Consider the following 16,147-nt stretch of genomic DNA (forward strand, 5'->3'; position numbering starts at 1 on the left):
TAGATCTTCCATAATATTATTATTATTATTATTATTAATAAATAATAGTTATTTTGAAATTAGAAAATAAAATACGATGGCATTGTTAAGAGTGAATAATGGTTTGAGTAAGGGCTGGAATGTGGAGAATTTTACGAAGATGCCACGAGGTACAGCTGTTGATGAAGTGGGCTTGTTGGTTCGTGGTGGTGGTGGTAGTGGCGTAGTGGGTGCTGCTGGTGGGGTGGGTGCCCTTCATTCTTCAATCTTTATTCTCACTCAACTTATTAATCAAACTTCTAATCTAATCATTTAATCTAATCCAAATGCTAATCATTTTCTTCCTAATAATAATACCACTCTCCAAACAATCACGTGAATAACAATAATAATAATACACCGTGTTATCGCCTAATGTATAGGTTTTTGTGTAGCGGAATAAAGGGATCGGATAAATTGATAATAGATCAAATACAAAATTTATTTTTCAATACTTTTAACTCTTATAGATTAATTAACAACAGTTTTTTTTTTCAGTTTAACAGAATCTTTTAGTGAAATGTTGCTATTTCTTTGTGATATAATATATCCTGTAAAATATTTACTTATAGTATACGTATGTTAAATAGTGTTTTCAAATTTTTTGTCGGGTTAGACCTATTTTTTTAAATAGGTCAAAACAATGTTGGAATCGTTTTCATCTGATCTTAAGAAATTAAAAATGTAATTTTAACTTTAAATTTAGAGAAAAAATAAAAAACAAATTCAGTCATGAAGTTTATTTCAACCTATATATAAAAGTTTGATGTGTAAAATAAAAAATGTATTATTTTATTTGTTTTAATTATAATCATTACTTCTAAAAACATAACTTCACTTAAATCTATTTGAACTGCGGAGTAAATTAAATTAAAATTATTTGGTTCAAATTATTGTTTTTTTAATCTAACTCAGCCTATTTAAATAATATGATTTTACTATGGGACCATCACTTTTATCTTCTCTCCTATCTAATTCGTCACAGGTAGCAATTCAAATTTTATCTTCCACACTATTTTCATATTTTCTTCCTTATTTTCGTTTTTATCAAATAAGGAGTAGAAGTTCCAAACTTTGTTGAAGCCAATTGATGATGAATCCCATAATATAAAACAAACTAATTAAATTGTTGTTATAAAGTCTATAGTTTCAACTATAGACTTAAAATTGTTTTTTTTTTTTCATTTGTTTTAATATTTCATGATTTAATTTAATGCTACAAAGTATCTTACTTTAGCCATATTTATTACATTTCAGATAACCATTTAATGATATAAGCGTAATAAATATAAAATCCTACTAAACAAACAGTTACTTATTCATTAACAAAATGTTTTTTTATCTTATATTAGTATAAAATAAAAACTAATTTGCACAAATTAAATAAAACTTCAAAATTACAAAACTAACTTTTAATAAATAAAAAAATAGCCTAATCATAACTGGATTAATTCAATATAAATTAATCAACTTTTTAAAACTTAAATCAACAAACCCAATTAAATACACTCAAGTAAAACTTAGTTTTACTTTAAACTCTCACCAATCCAACTCCTAAACATGGCCACTACACAATAAAATATTAAATTCTCATATTCCTCTCAATATATCTTAATATGGTGTTTGAATTTTGAAAATCGCTATAGACAAAATTGTCTATCCATATCAAGCTCCGTTAATTACACGTTATTCCTTTATAAATTAATAATATAATTTAGTTTAAAACGAGTTCGGCAGAATTAGAAAATGTCCCATCAAGCAGTTACCTTTTCTTATTTCAGAAATCAAATTTAGTTGCAGATTAAGGTGGTTAATGAGACAAGATAATGATAAATACTCCCATTGTTTCATAATTCCTTGAAAAATAAAGAAAAGAAAGCAACAAAAGAACAAAACTACAACATCATAACTCCTACAAAATATGCTAGTTGGAACACAGACGTTGGAACCTGTCTTGTCAAGAAACTCATAACTTTGCTAAAAAAATGCACACAACAATTCCTTTCTGCAATGAATGAGTATTTAGAAATGTAAAGTACACTGAACACTTTGCAAATTTTACTAATCATGAGCTGCAGCTGAACTTTGTCATTTTCATGCCAAACCTGTTTCTCCAAAAGAGAATTATAAAGTGGTAGACCAGTTTCATAAGGCCCTATTCTACCACACATCTATATGTACTTGCTGTTCTTTTGCTTTCTAAGATTTCAAATTTCACTCCTTTGTAATTTATTTATTAAATTATTACTAGCATAGATCATGTTTTTTACTAATCTCATTTTGAGGAAAGTTATGAACCTAAGAATCAAGACAAAATGTTTACTTGTAGTAATTTCAACATAACTATAACTTGAATCAGTGAAAATTACTATAAAACCAGATGACTTTTATTTTGTTGTGAGGTAAGGCAAATTAACAGCAATGACAGTTTCTTTCTTTTTTGTTTTTAATTTTTTCATGTGATTTTTTTAAAAAATTTTAGTATTAAATTGTAAATATTAACCACTCAAACAACTTACTATTTGAATCCATATCATATTGTGAGATGTAGTTATAACAATTGGGAAGACTATATTCAATTAATATTAGTCATAAACTCTAAATGAATAATAGTCAACATGAAAAAAATAAGTTGGTAATAATAATGTTTGAAACGTGGATAACAATAGCAATTGAAATGATTAACTTATTTAAGTATCAACAATATGAAAAGTAGTTAACCAAAGTAATGAAAGAAAATTGTTTAAAAAATTATTTTAATGGCCCAAAAAAGTATAAGTATAAATTAGTTGTGAAAAGTAAGTTAAACATGTTTTTAAATTGTCTCAAAACCAAAATGCACGAACACTAAAAAAATCACATTATTATTCAAGGGAACATAAACGATAAATTTAATTTTCTCTTGCACATGCTATGCTAATATATTTTTTTATGCTTAAACTATACAGAAATTAGATTGTTAAATCATGTCAAACAGAAAAAAAAAATCTAAGGTTTTTGGGTAAGACATTGTCTTGTCCTCATAATTTAGACAATGTTAATCACAGAATTATTGGAATTATATTGGACGCTACATAACACCATGAATATCATTATTATTGAGATTATGTGCAGAAGAAACTAGACAGTACTATTGGTTTAATTGGTGAGTCAGAGGTCTCTTTTTCCCTTACCCTGGCTATTGAGAGAAAATTACACGTAATAATAGCATTGCTAATCACTACGGCCGAAACCAGACTAAAGAAAGAAACTTCCTTAAAATCAAATGAGTTGGTTGCAACCAAAATTCCAATCAGGAATGCCTTACACGTTATACCTAACAGTATGTATCTTGTCAAGTTTCTCCAAAAATGTACTTACTGACCAAAATCCTCAACAATTAAATAGCCTTGAATACAAAACAAGGACAGGAAGTAAAAGCAAACACTACTTCAGAGAGGAGAAAAATCATCTAAAGATCCAAACCATCCATGCAAAAAACAACCAATATTCAATATCCTTTTGTTGATACAATGGTGGTGGTAAGGGAGAAGAAAGTACAACAATCCTGAGTCTCTCTAACTGGTCAGGACCACAATGCAGTAAATGGGGAAAGAAAAAAAAATGCATGACAACTGCATGCTAGAGAAATGAATCTCATAATATTCATTGCGTTATTGCAGGTCAAAAATGTAATCTGACTCACGGGGGAATGCACTTCAAATGACTGGACAAATAATGAGAAACAAAAAAGAATTTCCCAAATTGGGAGGGGTTTTGTTTGCAAAGGTATTATTCTTCAGCATTTCATTAATTGTAGTGGTTAGTTGGTGTGGCACTAGCTACCAGTGGAGATTTTTGTCACTAGATTGCCTTCAATCCAGCGAGTTTCCTTAACTCCTCGCACAGTATAAATGTAATAGTGGTTTGTGGCCCTAATCTTGCAAAAATTGCAAAGCCCCTGAGACAAAAGTTACAGCTTAAGTAAACTAATATACAAACAGTTGTGATTTGTGAAAATTTTCAGTAAGTCATTGATCATAGAAGATTATTGATGATGTGAAAAAAAGCTAAGGAACAAGAATCATGCTGACCAACATAAACTCACCCTTTGTAAAGTCCCATGGGACCCTCACTGAGCAGTACCTGTTACCACATAAGAAATGCATCATATAAACAACAGTAATTTTATAGTGAATGCAGTTATGCAGACATGAATTGCATCATATTCATAGATGGGGCTTATGGAAGCCATTTCTTTATTACTATTACAAACTACTGTAGTAAACAATTTCATCCGACTTTGATTCTCTAAATTCATTCAGAGAGATTTGATTTAGGGCTTCTTCCTTTTTGTTGTTAAGTATCTTTCACTCTTTCGTGGATAATATTCTTCATTATAGACACAGGAGGGAGGCCAAGAATTTTCTAATCCAAAATACAATGCAATCATTCTTCTTGAACCTTTCAGGTGTTATTACATAAGCAGCCAGCACACATTTTTTCTCATAAAAAAGAATCAGGACAAGCTAGACTTGATTTCATGAATGCATGAAAGTAACATAGAACATAGAACAGCACCAAATTATCAACTAAAGTCAACCTTTCACTGGATTCACAATATGTTAACCAAAGAAATCATCGTTAAAAAGTGTTTACTGAAGGTAGCAATAGTATAAACTTACAACATCTGTATAAACCTCACAGGAACGAAGTTATTAGAAGACTAAATATGCCCAGTCCAATGAACAAATTGATTTAAAGGTCAATTAAAGATTTTAAATGCACAACTATGGCCTCAACTACGGAATTTTTCTTTTCTTTTTACAAGTTCCACCAAAGAAAATTAAAAACATCTTGTTTCGTCAAATCCCTTTAGTCCATCAAACCTGGTACTGGATGTTAGTGATGCCTTAATTTCTTGGAAATGTAAGAAGCAAGATCGTGTTTCTAAATCTTCTACTGAGGCTGAATATCGTTCAATGTCAGCTGCTTGTGCTGAAGTTATATGGTTACGTAGTCTTTTGGACCAGCTTGGGTTTTCCCAACCTACATCTACACCTCTTCATGCAGACAATAGAAGTGCTATTCAGATTGCTGCAAATCCAGTGTTCCATGAACGTACCAAGCATATTGAAGTGGATTGTCATTATATTCGAGAGGCCTTGACCAACAATGTCATCTCTCTTCCTTACATCTCTACTGATTTTCAAGTTGCAGATATCTTTACCAAAGCTATGACTCGACAGCGCCATCAGTTTCTTGTTGGCAAATTGTTGCTGGTTGATTTACCAGCATCAATTTGAGGGGGGATGTTAGTGTGTATAAATATAATTGATTATGTCTTTAATAGATTATTCTATACATGTAACACCTAGCTGTTAGGGATTCTCAATTACTCCATGTAAATAGGAAATCTCCTATAATCCCTCCCCCTTTATTGAATATTAATGTAAAGATATTCTGCACTGCCTATTTAAGAGAAGGGTGTTGCAGAATCAAAGACAAGTCATTCTGAAATACAATCTTGAGTATTGGATTGAAGTATGTTTTCACATACCGTGATATTGTGACATGGTATCAGAGCTACAACTCTGAACCGTGGGTCACTCTTGTTCTCCATCCCGCTCTGAACCGTGGGTCACTCTTGTTCTCCATCCCGCTTCTTCTTCGACCTGTTATCGAGCTCCGCTGCCTCCATCTTCGTCACACTGTTCGGAATCCATTTTTCCGCACACTGTTCGGAATCCATTTTCCGCACACTGTTGTTCGCAGTCGCTGGTTCGAACTTGTGATTGACGTTCGCAATTGGTGGAAGTTCTTCAACCTGTTCGCTTCTTGGTCGTTTGGGTTCGCGAGTAGTGGTGGTTCGTGAATCTATTCTTGTTCGCGATTTTGCGCTTCTTGGTCGGTTCGGTTAGCAGGCGGTGGTGGTTCGTGAATCTCGTTCTCGTCACTGTGATTATCGTGTTCGCTTCGATTCACGGTTCGTTCTTGTTATTGCTCGTTTACGCTCTTCGATTCATTCTGGTTTGACGTTCGTCAGACCCTTGTCTTCTCTGGTTTTGATTTCGAAAACCCATTCTTTGCATCCCTGTTCGTCATGGCCTCAGACAAAGTCGACACTTTTCTGGTTCGATTTAATGGAAAGAATTATGCTGCTTGGGAGTTCCAATTTAAGCTCTTTGTCAAAGGCAAAGAATTATGGGGTCATATTGATGGAAAAATTCTCGCACCGACGGCTGAAGCAGATTTGGCGAAGTGGGAAACGAAAGATGCCCAAATCATGACCTGGATTCTTAGCTCTGTTGAGCCTCATTTTATCATGAATCTTCGGCCTTACAACACTGCTAAGGATATGTGGGATTATTTGAAAAAGGTTTATCATCAAGCCAATGCAGCTCGAAGGTTTCAATTGGAGTATGAGATGGCTAATTTCACACAAGGAAGTCTATCGATTGAGGAATATTATTCTAGTTTTCAAAATCTTTGGGCTGAATTCTCAAATATTATTTATGCGGGTATTTCTGGTGAAGCCCTATCAGCTGTCCAAACGGTGCACGAGATTAGCAAGCGAGATCAATTTTTGATGAAGCTACGATCTGATTTTGACGCTACTCGATCCAATCTGATGAATCGTGACCCTGTGCCTACGTTGGATGCTTGCTTGAGTGAGCTTCTCCGAGAAGAACAACGAATCAAAACGCACACAGTTATGGAACAAAATATGAATTCTTCTGCTCCAGTTAGTGTGGCCTATACTGCCCAAGGAAAGAATAAGCCCAGAGATATGCGTTCTGTCCAATGCTACAGTTGTAAGGGATTTGGTCATCTTGCAAAGGATTGTTCACAAAAATTTTGTAATTATTGCAAGAAAAGGGGGCATATTATCTCCGCTTGTCCTATTCGCCCTGCAAAGAAACAAGACACTGCTTATCATGTCTCAGTTGGTGCTTCGAGTTCTACTGCTTTGCCTGCTCCAACTTCTGTTCCTACACCTCCTGTCAACACTCTTACTCCAGAAATGGTACAACAAATGATTGTGTCAACCTTTTCTGCCCTTGGTCTTTCAGGTAATACTCCTATTTCTTCTCAACCTTGGTATCTTGATTCTGGAGCGTCTAACCATATGACAAATTCTGTTGTGTCCCTATCCAATGTGAAATCTTATGATGGCAATCAGCAAATTTACACAGCTAATGGAACCTCCTTACCTATTAGTGCTATTGGTGATATTTCTCCTTCTTTGCCTAATGTCTTTGTGTCTCCTAATCTTTCCACAAATCTCATATCCGTTGGCCAATTAGTTGATCATGATTATAATGTCCAATTTTCTCGTTCTGGTTGTGTTGTGCAGGATCAAGTGTCAGGGAAGATCATTCTGAAGGGACCTAAAGTAGGACGACTCTTTCCGCTATGCATCTCACCTTCCACATATTGTCCTGTTTTTTCTCTAGTTTGTGTTGATGATAGACAACTAAATAAAATGTGGCATAATCGTTTAGGCCATCCAAATTCTCATGTACTTAGTACCTTGTTTAAATCTGGTTCTTTGGGCTATAAAAACTCCCATGTTTCATTTGATTGTACTACCTGCAAACTTGGTAAAAGTAAAACTTTACCATTTCCTCATAATGCATCTCGGACAAATCATTGTTTTGACATTATTCATAGTGATGTTTGGGGGATTTCTCCTATTGTATCTCATGCAGGTTATAAGTATTTTGTCACGTTCATAGATGACTACAGCCGATTTACTTGGGTATATTTTCTTCGGTCTAAAGCAGAAGTTTTCTCTGTTTTTCAACATTTTGTTTCGTTCCTTAAAACTCAATTCTCTGCTCACATAAAAATTTTAAGATCAGATTCTAGAGGTGAATATATGTCTAACACATTTCAAAGTTTTCTTCAAAATGAGGGAATTCTATCTCAGCGTTCTTGTCCTTCTACACTACAACAAAATGGTGTTGCTGAAAGAAAGAACCGTCATCTTCTTGATGTTGTTCGCACTCTTTTGCTAGAATCCTCTGTTCCTCTTCGTTTTTGGTGTGAAGCTCTCTCCACTGCTGTTCATTTAATAAATCGGTTACCTTCTCCTACTCTCCATAATGTTTCTCCTTTCTATAAGTTGTTTGGGTATTCTCCTTCTTACTTTAATCTCCGTACTTTTGGTTGTGTTTGTTTTGTACATCTTGCTCCTCATGAACGTCACAAACTCACTAATCAATCTGTTAAGTGTGCTTTTCTAGGTTATGCTATTAATCAAAAAGGTTATGTTTGCTATGATCCGCAGCTTCGTCGCATTAGAGTTTCTAGGAATGTAGTCTTCTTTGAAAATCAGTTTTTCTTTCCCTCTTATGTTGCACCATCATCTTCATCTTTTTCCTTTATGCCACAATTTTTAGACTCTTCTCACACTATGGAACGGTTCAAGCCTGGTTTGGTGTATACAAGACGTTGTCTTCCTTCTGGTACCCTTCCTGATTCTGCTCCGACACTTGATTATGTCCCTCCGCCGGCACTTGATCCTGTCACCTCTGTTCTACCTCTTCGTCGGTCCACTCGATCATCAAAACCTCCTGATTGGTATGGCTTCTTTACACCTATTTCTTTATTCACTACATTGTCGTCTATTTCTATTCCTTCTAGTTATACCCAGGCTATGGAACATGACTGTTGGAAAAAGGCAATGCAAGAAGAACTACAAGCACTTCAAGAAAATCACACATGGGATATTGTGTCTTGTCCTCCCACGGTAAAACCTATTGGAAGTAAATGGGTGTTCTCTATCAAACTTCGATCTGATGGCTCTTTAGGTCGCTATAAAGCTCGACTGGTCGCTCTTGGTAATAGACAAGAGTATGGGATTGATTATGAGGAGACATTTGCTCCTGTTGCTAAGATGACTACAATTCGGACTATCCTTGCTATTGCTGCTTCTCAATCTTGGCCATTGCATCAAATGGATGTGAAGAATGCTTTTCTTCACGGTGATCTCAAAGAAGAAATCTATATGAAACTTCCTTCTGGTATGCTTCCTTCTTCCTCTTCTGATGTTTGTAAACTTCGACGTTCCTTGTATGGGCTTAAACAGGCTCCTCGGGCTTGGTTTGAGAAGTTTCGTACTACTCTGCTTAAGTTCTCCTTTACGCAGAGTCAATATGACTATTCTCTTTTCTTTCACAAGTCTACTGTCGGTATCGTTCTCCTGTTGGTTTATGTGGATGATCTCATTATTACAGGAACTGATCATGAGTTAATTATTAAGTTGCAAACTGCGCTCCATGCAACATTTCGCATGAAAGATCTTGGACAACTCACATATTTTCTGGGATTGGAGGTTCATCATCGATCCAATGGCATTTTTTTAAACCAACAAAAGTATATTCAAGATTTAATCAAATTGGCGGGTTTAGTTGGAACTACTTCAGTTGATACTCCTATGGAAGTAAATGTCAAGTACAGGAAAGATGAAGGAGATCTCTTGCCTGATCCCACTCTCTATCGGCGTTTGGTAGGCAGTCTTATTTATCTCACCACTACTAGACCTGACATTTCGTATGCTGTTCACCAGGTCAGCCAATTTATGTCTTCTCCTCGTCATCTTCATTTTGCTGCGGTTCGTCGTATTATCCGCTATCTTAAAGGTTCATCTGCACGTGGGTTATTCTTTCCCAAAGCCTCATCTTTACAGCTTATGGCCTATAGTGATGCTGATTGGGCAGGATGTCCAGATACTCGTAGGTCTACTACTGGTTGGTGTATGTTTCTTGGTGATGCCTTAATTTCTTGGAAATGTAAGAAGCAAGATCGTGTTTCTAAATCTTCTACTGAGGCTGAATATCGTTCAATGTCAGCTACTTGTGCTGAAGTTATATGGTTACGTAGTCTTTTGGACCAGCTTGGGTTTTCCCAACCTACATCTACACCTCTTCATGCAGACAATACAAGTGCTATTCAGATTGCTGCAAATCCAGTGTTCCATGAACGTACCAAGCATATTGAAGTGGATTGTCATTATATTCGAGAGGCCTTGACCAACAATGTCATCTCTCTTCCTTACATCTCTACTGATTTTCAAGTTGCAGATATCTTTACCAAAGCTATGACTCGACAGCGCCATCAGTTTCTTGTTGGCAAATTGTTGCTGGTTGATTTACCAGCATCAATTTGAGGGGGGATGTTAGTGTGTATAAATATAATTGATTATGTCTTTAATAGATTATTCTATACATGTAACACCTAGCTGTTAGGGATTCTCAATTACTCCATGTAAATAGGAAATCTCCTATAATCCCTCCCCCTTTATTGAATATTAATGTAAAGATATTCTGCAGTGCCTATTTAAGAAAAGGGTGTTGCAGAATCAAAGACAAGTCATTCTGAAATACAATCTTGAGTATTGGATTGAAGTATGTTTTCACATACCGTGATATTGTGACACTGGAGAGATAGGGAGTCATTTCACATAACACTATGATAATAAGCTAAGTCACATTTTAGACAAAATTTGAGATATGCTCTTTAAGCCCACCTACACTCTCAAGGTTCGGCCATCAAGTAGTCATCAAAGTGCCTGTTCCCTCGATATCATTTCAAGGTCCTCTCAAAAGTTTGTGAAGGTATGAAGAATGATAAATCTATATTGGGCAACAATATAATCTAATCGGGTAAAAAACCAAAAGACTGGAAGAAAGGAAAAGAAAAAAAAATTAATACCTGGTATGCACAATGAAATCCTCCTTTATATATTCTAGTTCCAGTGGCTTCTCGTTGCAGCATTAGACGTGTTTTAACCATATCTATGGGTGCAGTTACAAGGGTGCTCAGTATGCCTGCAGCAGTGCTTGAGCTATACAAGGAGCAAACCGTGATTATTTCAGCTAGGTCAGATAATGGAAAAATAGTTATTTAAAAAATAATGATAAATTAGGAAGGCACAAGTTCAGATAATCAATCCATAGTTGTATGGTCTGCCAATATAGGAAAAAAGACTGTTTCAGTTTGTCAGATGAAAATAACAGGTAAGACAACTTCCATAAGATATGTACACAATAAAATCAATTCTAAAGCAAACCCTTGTTGAATTTATACTGACTAATCTGTTGCTCAAATTTCTTTAGTCTTATTATTCTAAGTCTGTCACCCATGATTTCGATCAATTTTCAGGCCTTAACAAATATTCCATTTACTTTGAACCAGTTGGCATCAGAAAAGATGCAAAGAAGAAACAAATTAGCCGCAGTGTCATACATCAGATGTAGAGGGAATCCTTCTTCAAGAGATGTCCACCTCACTAAAATCTGCATAATAACAAAATTTAACAAATGATAAAAAGGTAATAAGAGAGTTAACAGTGGAGACAAAAATGAACATGGGAGAGAATCAGAAACAAAATTACGCTTTAAAAGTTGACCTGTTTGGTTTCGTCATATGTAGCCAGCTGGGATGCAGTCAAGACTGCTGCTCTGGCCATGGCAGGGCCCACTCCCTTCCACAAAGCTTTGATTCCCTCTTCAGATAAAGTCCTTCGAAACTCTGAAACTGGTCCACTCTTTCTCATATCTGGATTCATTTGCAAACGAACCTGATTGTGGGAATATGATTTTGAAGAAAAAGGAAAAAAATATTTAATTCAATACTAAAAGATATGAAACTCACCTTGAGAACTTCCATTGGATTTGTCAGCGCAGTTGCAATTGCACCAGCAAACATTCCCGAAGCAATTTTAACTAAAACATTGGAGGAGCCAAAGGCAAGATCACAGGCATGCTTAGAGGGTTCATAAAGGCCCAAGCGGAGTCCTCCATAAACAACTGACCTTGTAAGTGCAGGTGTCAAACCTTGATACAAAGACTTTGGTCCTTCATTTTTCACCGCACTTATAAATATTTTTCCCTGAACAAATACTCAGCTGATAAACTTTTGTATTATAATGTGATAACAAAGGTCTAAAGAGGAAAGATTGTACTCAGCAAACTACCATTCCACTCAAAGGACCTTTCTGGCCAACAAGTTGCATTTGTAGCCTAACTTTCAATACATCTGCACAGAACATAGAAACATATTATATAGATGTTTTTAACTATTCACAACTTGATAACATGTGCAAAGGGTAAATCTCATCTGATCTTACCAACTTGATAAATACATCAAACCAGTCTTCAAGATATAAAGGAGCATAGACTCACAGTCTAACACAAATCAATAACGGTTATACCGTTCAGACATCATATGCACACTCTGTCCTAGCACTTTTAAAATACCGGACACTGACCGGTGTTACATGAGTATTGTCAGTGAAAGTAATTTCAACCATTGATGAGAAAATCGAGTTAGTGGATTCTAACAAATTCATAATTTTTTATGCATGTGAGAGAGTTTTATTTTAGTACTATTCATTCTCAACTTTGAGGTCTTGATTTTGAGAACCTCTATTCTATACCAACCTCACCATAAAGCAGATCTCATTTTAAAGAACCTGAAGCCAACTATTCATTCTCTCATCAACAGTTAAGATTTCCCACTAAAGCTAACCAAATCCAATCTCTATATGCACAGTGCCACGTTATGTAAGTCAGATAATATTGAATACAACTTAATTCACTCTCAAACCCAATCTTTATATGATATACTGAACATTAAAATTGGCTTTAAATGTCACACTTTTGCCATCAATTTGGACATTAAGATGAAATCAAATTGACCATTGAAGGACCAATCTGATGCTATGCATAGCCTAAAGGAAGCTGAAAAGTGTGTCTATACTGGTACACAGTTTATACTCAATCAAATCAACGAATTCAAATTGCAATTATGCACAAACCAGGGTCACAGACAACTTTAAAAACCCAAGTTAATATCCAAACAGCCCTTAGCAGAATAAACATTAAGTTGCAAGGGACACAGAGAGAATCAAAGCACCTAAAGGGTGAGTAACTCCAGTTGCAACCGCCACGGAAAGTCCACTGGTAGCAAAGTGGTTGAAAACAGTGGAAGGTGACGCAGCCCAGTTCTGCTTCTCATCATTTTGGAGTCCTGACACATTTTCTTCTCAATACCCATCATTCAAAATTAAAACTTTATACTTGACAGTGCAGAAGAAATCACGGGTACCCGATGTTACATTTAAAAGAACGAATTCATTTTGTTCAATTTGATATTTTGGTTCAAGGAATAGAAGCAAACATAACCTGAAGGTGTGGAATTGTTGGAGGAAGAATTCTCAGGCATGTTGTAGCTTTCTTCCGATCACTGTTGATGTGTGAAAACTAAAATGTCTTACCAGATCTTAATCTTTGATTCGTGATTCGAACCTGGGCACATGCAGCCAAGGTGAAGAGAAAACACCTGCTCCTGTGGGTTCGGGAAAGAGAAGTATATGACCAAACAAATCATGTTCTTTTTTTGTTGAAATTTAATAACTAATAAATGAATTAACCATCAATCTCTTCTCAAAAATATATTTGGAGGATGGATTAATTATGTAGATTGTTTTAATTTTGGGATCCATTAATAACAGTAGAATGGATTATTTATTCTACAATAAATAAAAAAAAAGTAGAAAGTGAGAAGAAAATAAATGGAATAAAATAATTTTAGTAACAGTGTATATAATTTTTCCCATCATTTTTTCAATAGAAAAGGTTGTACAAATCTCTCTCAGAAATTTTAATTATATGTGAGACTAAAGATTCATAGATATTGTAATTAAAAATGTTAGTAATACAGTCTTTATTGTTAATTGAAATTATTAAGAAAAAAATAATTATGATGGATTTCACTTCTCATACTGAGTCCCACTTGAATTTATTTTTGATCATTTGTCATGTTTTTATTTTATGATTTTGGGTTTGATTTTTTTTGGACTGTGAAAAGGCCGCAAGTTTTTTTATGGGTTTCTTTTATTATCAAAGTATAATTGTGTTTAAATATTAGAACGTTTAGGATGTTTCGTTTGTGTGACATAGTAAAAAAAGGTTAAAATATCTTTTTTGTCCCAATTTTCGTTAACTTTTTTCAAATAAGTCCTAATTTTTTTCAATTTGATTCAATTAGGTCCTAATTGGGTAACGTCGTTTAAATTGATAATATTTCATTGTACAGTTGACTTTTCTTTACTATGTGTCCACTTCCTAATCCTACGTGTCAGTTTTTCTTTATAATGAGATGGTTAATTAGGGGGTTAAACACATTAAGTCTTTAATTAACATGATTTAACGAAAAAAAAAAGATAAAAGAAAGTAAAATAAAAAAGAAATTGCAGCACGATTAAAAAGTAAAAGGGGTTAAACATGTTTAGGTTTGTGCTGAAGGAATTGGGGATTTAGGTTACCTACGCTCGAATTTGGGGGAAAGAAAGAAAAGGAAATTTACTTCATTTGTGGTGTGCAATTGCTACAGGATCATCATCAATTCATCGCAGATATCGATACCAGGTTAGGTTTTCTATTGCGTTAGCGCTTTCGCTTTCGTTTTTGGTTTTTGCTCGTTTGCAATTTTGTTTTTGGTGGTTTGCGATTGGCTTGGTGTTTGTTTCGAAAGCGGTTTTGTTTGTTTTATTGTGCTATTGTGTTGTCATTGTCTGCTATTGTATGGCATTCTGATTTTCGTTGTAGTGTCCCACTCGTTTTTCCTGAACATCTTTGTCAGTAGATTGGGGTTGTTGCGTGCTTTGTCGGTGTCGGTGTGGTTTGTTTGAAAGTTGTGGTCCCTTTTTTGTTCGTGGACCCTGGGTGTGTTGTTTCAAATATTTTATGCCATATTAAATGTGTTTGTGGACCCTGCTTACAATTCTTTTTTATATCTACCAGATATCACTTGTTTGAAAAAGTGGTGTGTAATGTGGGATGACAGTTTCGAAGTTGTGGTCCACCATGGTGGACTTTTTAAACAGCATGGTCCTATTAATTACATAGGTGGGGAAACCACTGTTTGGGGTTGTGACCCAGACAGGTGGAGTTATTTTGAGGTGATAGGGGAAATAAGGGAAATGGGGTATGTTAATGTTAAGGAGTTATGGTATGCAATAGAGAATGCCATGTATAAGTTGGAGGATGACAAAAGTGCAATAAATATGATGCACATTACCAAACACTATGGCCAGGTTCATATGTTTGTTGTGCATGGTATATCTGAAGCAGAAGTTGTGGAAAACGACTTAGAGGATCAACAGGGTTTGCTTTGTGGGGCTGAGTTAGAGAGTGGGGAGGGCAGTCACATAAATGCGGAGGTACAGGAGGTTGAAGAGGTGGTTCAAAAGGAGGTTGAGGAGGAGGTCCAAAAGGAGGTTGAGGAGGAGGTTAATGAGGAGGTTCACAAGGAGGTTAATGAGGAGGTTCACGAGGAGGCTAATGAGGAGGTTAATATGGAGGTTGAGGAGGAGGTTCAAGTTGAAGTGCAGATGGGGGTGATGGTTTAAGTGAATGTGAGGTGCAATCTCACTTGAGGGGTGAGGAAGGAGTTCAACATGAGGATGAGGGACTTGTTGATGTCCAGATCAGTTTGGACAATGGTGATCACAATTTGTTTGAAGGGAGTGTGGAGGTGAATAATGAGCAAGAGTCTGACACAGATCAAGATTCATTAGGAATGTTGTCACTGACACAATAGTAAATAACATGATAGAGGCATTTAACAGTGTACTTGTTAATGCTAGAAGCAAGCATGTTATCTCAATGTTGGAAGACATACGAATATACATGATGAAGAGGTGGCAATCTAAAAGACAAAAGCTGGAAAAAATGAAGGGGCAAATCTATCCTAAAATTAACAGCAGACTACAAGAAGAATCCAAAAAAACTAGATACTAGATCCCAAGGTATTATTTATTTAAGTGTTGTTGATGTATAACCTGATCTGTGTTGATGATTTCTGATGTAGAATCTGATAGGTGTATATGAATTCTAATGTAGTTGTGGTGGGGGGGGGGGAAACTATTTGAAGTTGCACACCTATCAGTGGTAGGTGACAAGTATGTTGTCAACCTAGACACCCAAGATTGCAGCTGCAGGAAGTGGATGATAACTGGCATCCCGTGCTGCCATGCACTTGCTGCCATCAGGTTCTTGAACTTGAATGCAAAAGATTATATCCCTCTATGTTTCAGGAAATCAAGTTTTGAAGAGATGTACAACTCCATTATCTACCC

At 35.4% G+C, this 16,147-nt stretch overlaps 1 protein-coding gene across 1 annotated transcript; it reads right to left on the reverse strand.

Annotated features, from left to right (window-relative positions):
- Positions 1-3,505: 3,505 nt before the first annotated feature.
- LOC114192517 (mitochondrial substrate carrier family protein ucpB) lies at positions 3,506-13,405 on the reverse strand. Its single transcript, XM_028082262.1, has 9 exons — positions 13,191-13,405; positions 12,922-13,035; positions 11,981-12,042; positions 11,659-11,895; positions 11,414-11,584; positions 11,251-11,300; positions 10,717-10,849; positions 4,106-4,143; positions 3,506-3,958 (listed from the first exon to the last, which is right to left on the reverse strand). Exons 1-9 carry the CDS (start codon positions 13,228-13,230, stop codon positions 3,862-3,864), a joined length of 942 nt encoding a protein of 313 aa, XP_027938063.1. The 5' UTR covers positions 13,231-13,405; the 3' UTR covers positions 3,506-3,861.
- Positions 13,406-16,147: the final 2,742 nt, after the last annotated feature.

This window comes from Vigna unguiculata, chromosome 7, assembly GCF_004118075.2.
Source record: "Vigna unguiculata cultivar IT97K-499-35 chromosome 7, ASM411807v1, whole genome shotgun sequence".
Lineage (NCBI taxonomy): Eukaryota > Viridiplantae > Streptophyta > Magnoliopsida > Fabales > Fabaceae > Vigna > Vigna unguiculata.

Bases quoted from the DNA above. Each gene is read 5' to 3' on its own strand.
- LOC114192517 (XM_028082262.1), bottom strand. From the start codon at position 13,230: ATGCCTGAGAATTCTTCCTCCAACAATTCCACACCTTCAG. The intron at 11,896-11,980 runs GTAGTTTGCTGA...GTATTTGTTCAG, and splicing joins AAGGTCCTTTGAGTGGAATG to GGAAAAATATTTATAAGTGC. The intron at 3,959-4,105 runs GTGAGTTTATGT...CTTTTGTCTCAG, and splicing joins CCCATGGGACTTTACAAAGG to GGGCTTTGCAATTTTTGCAA.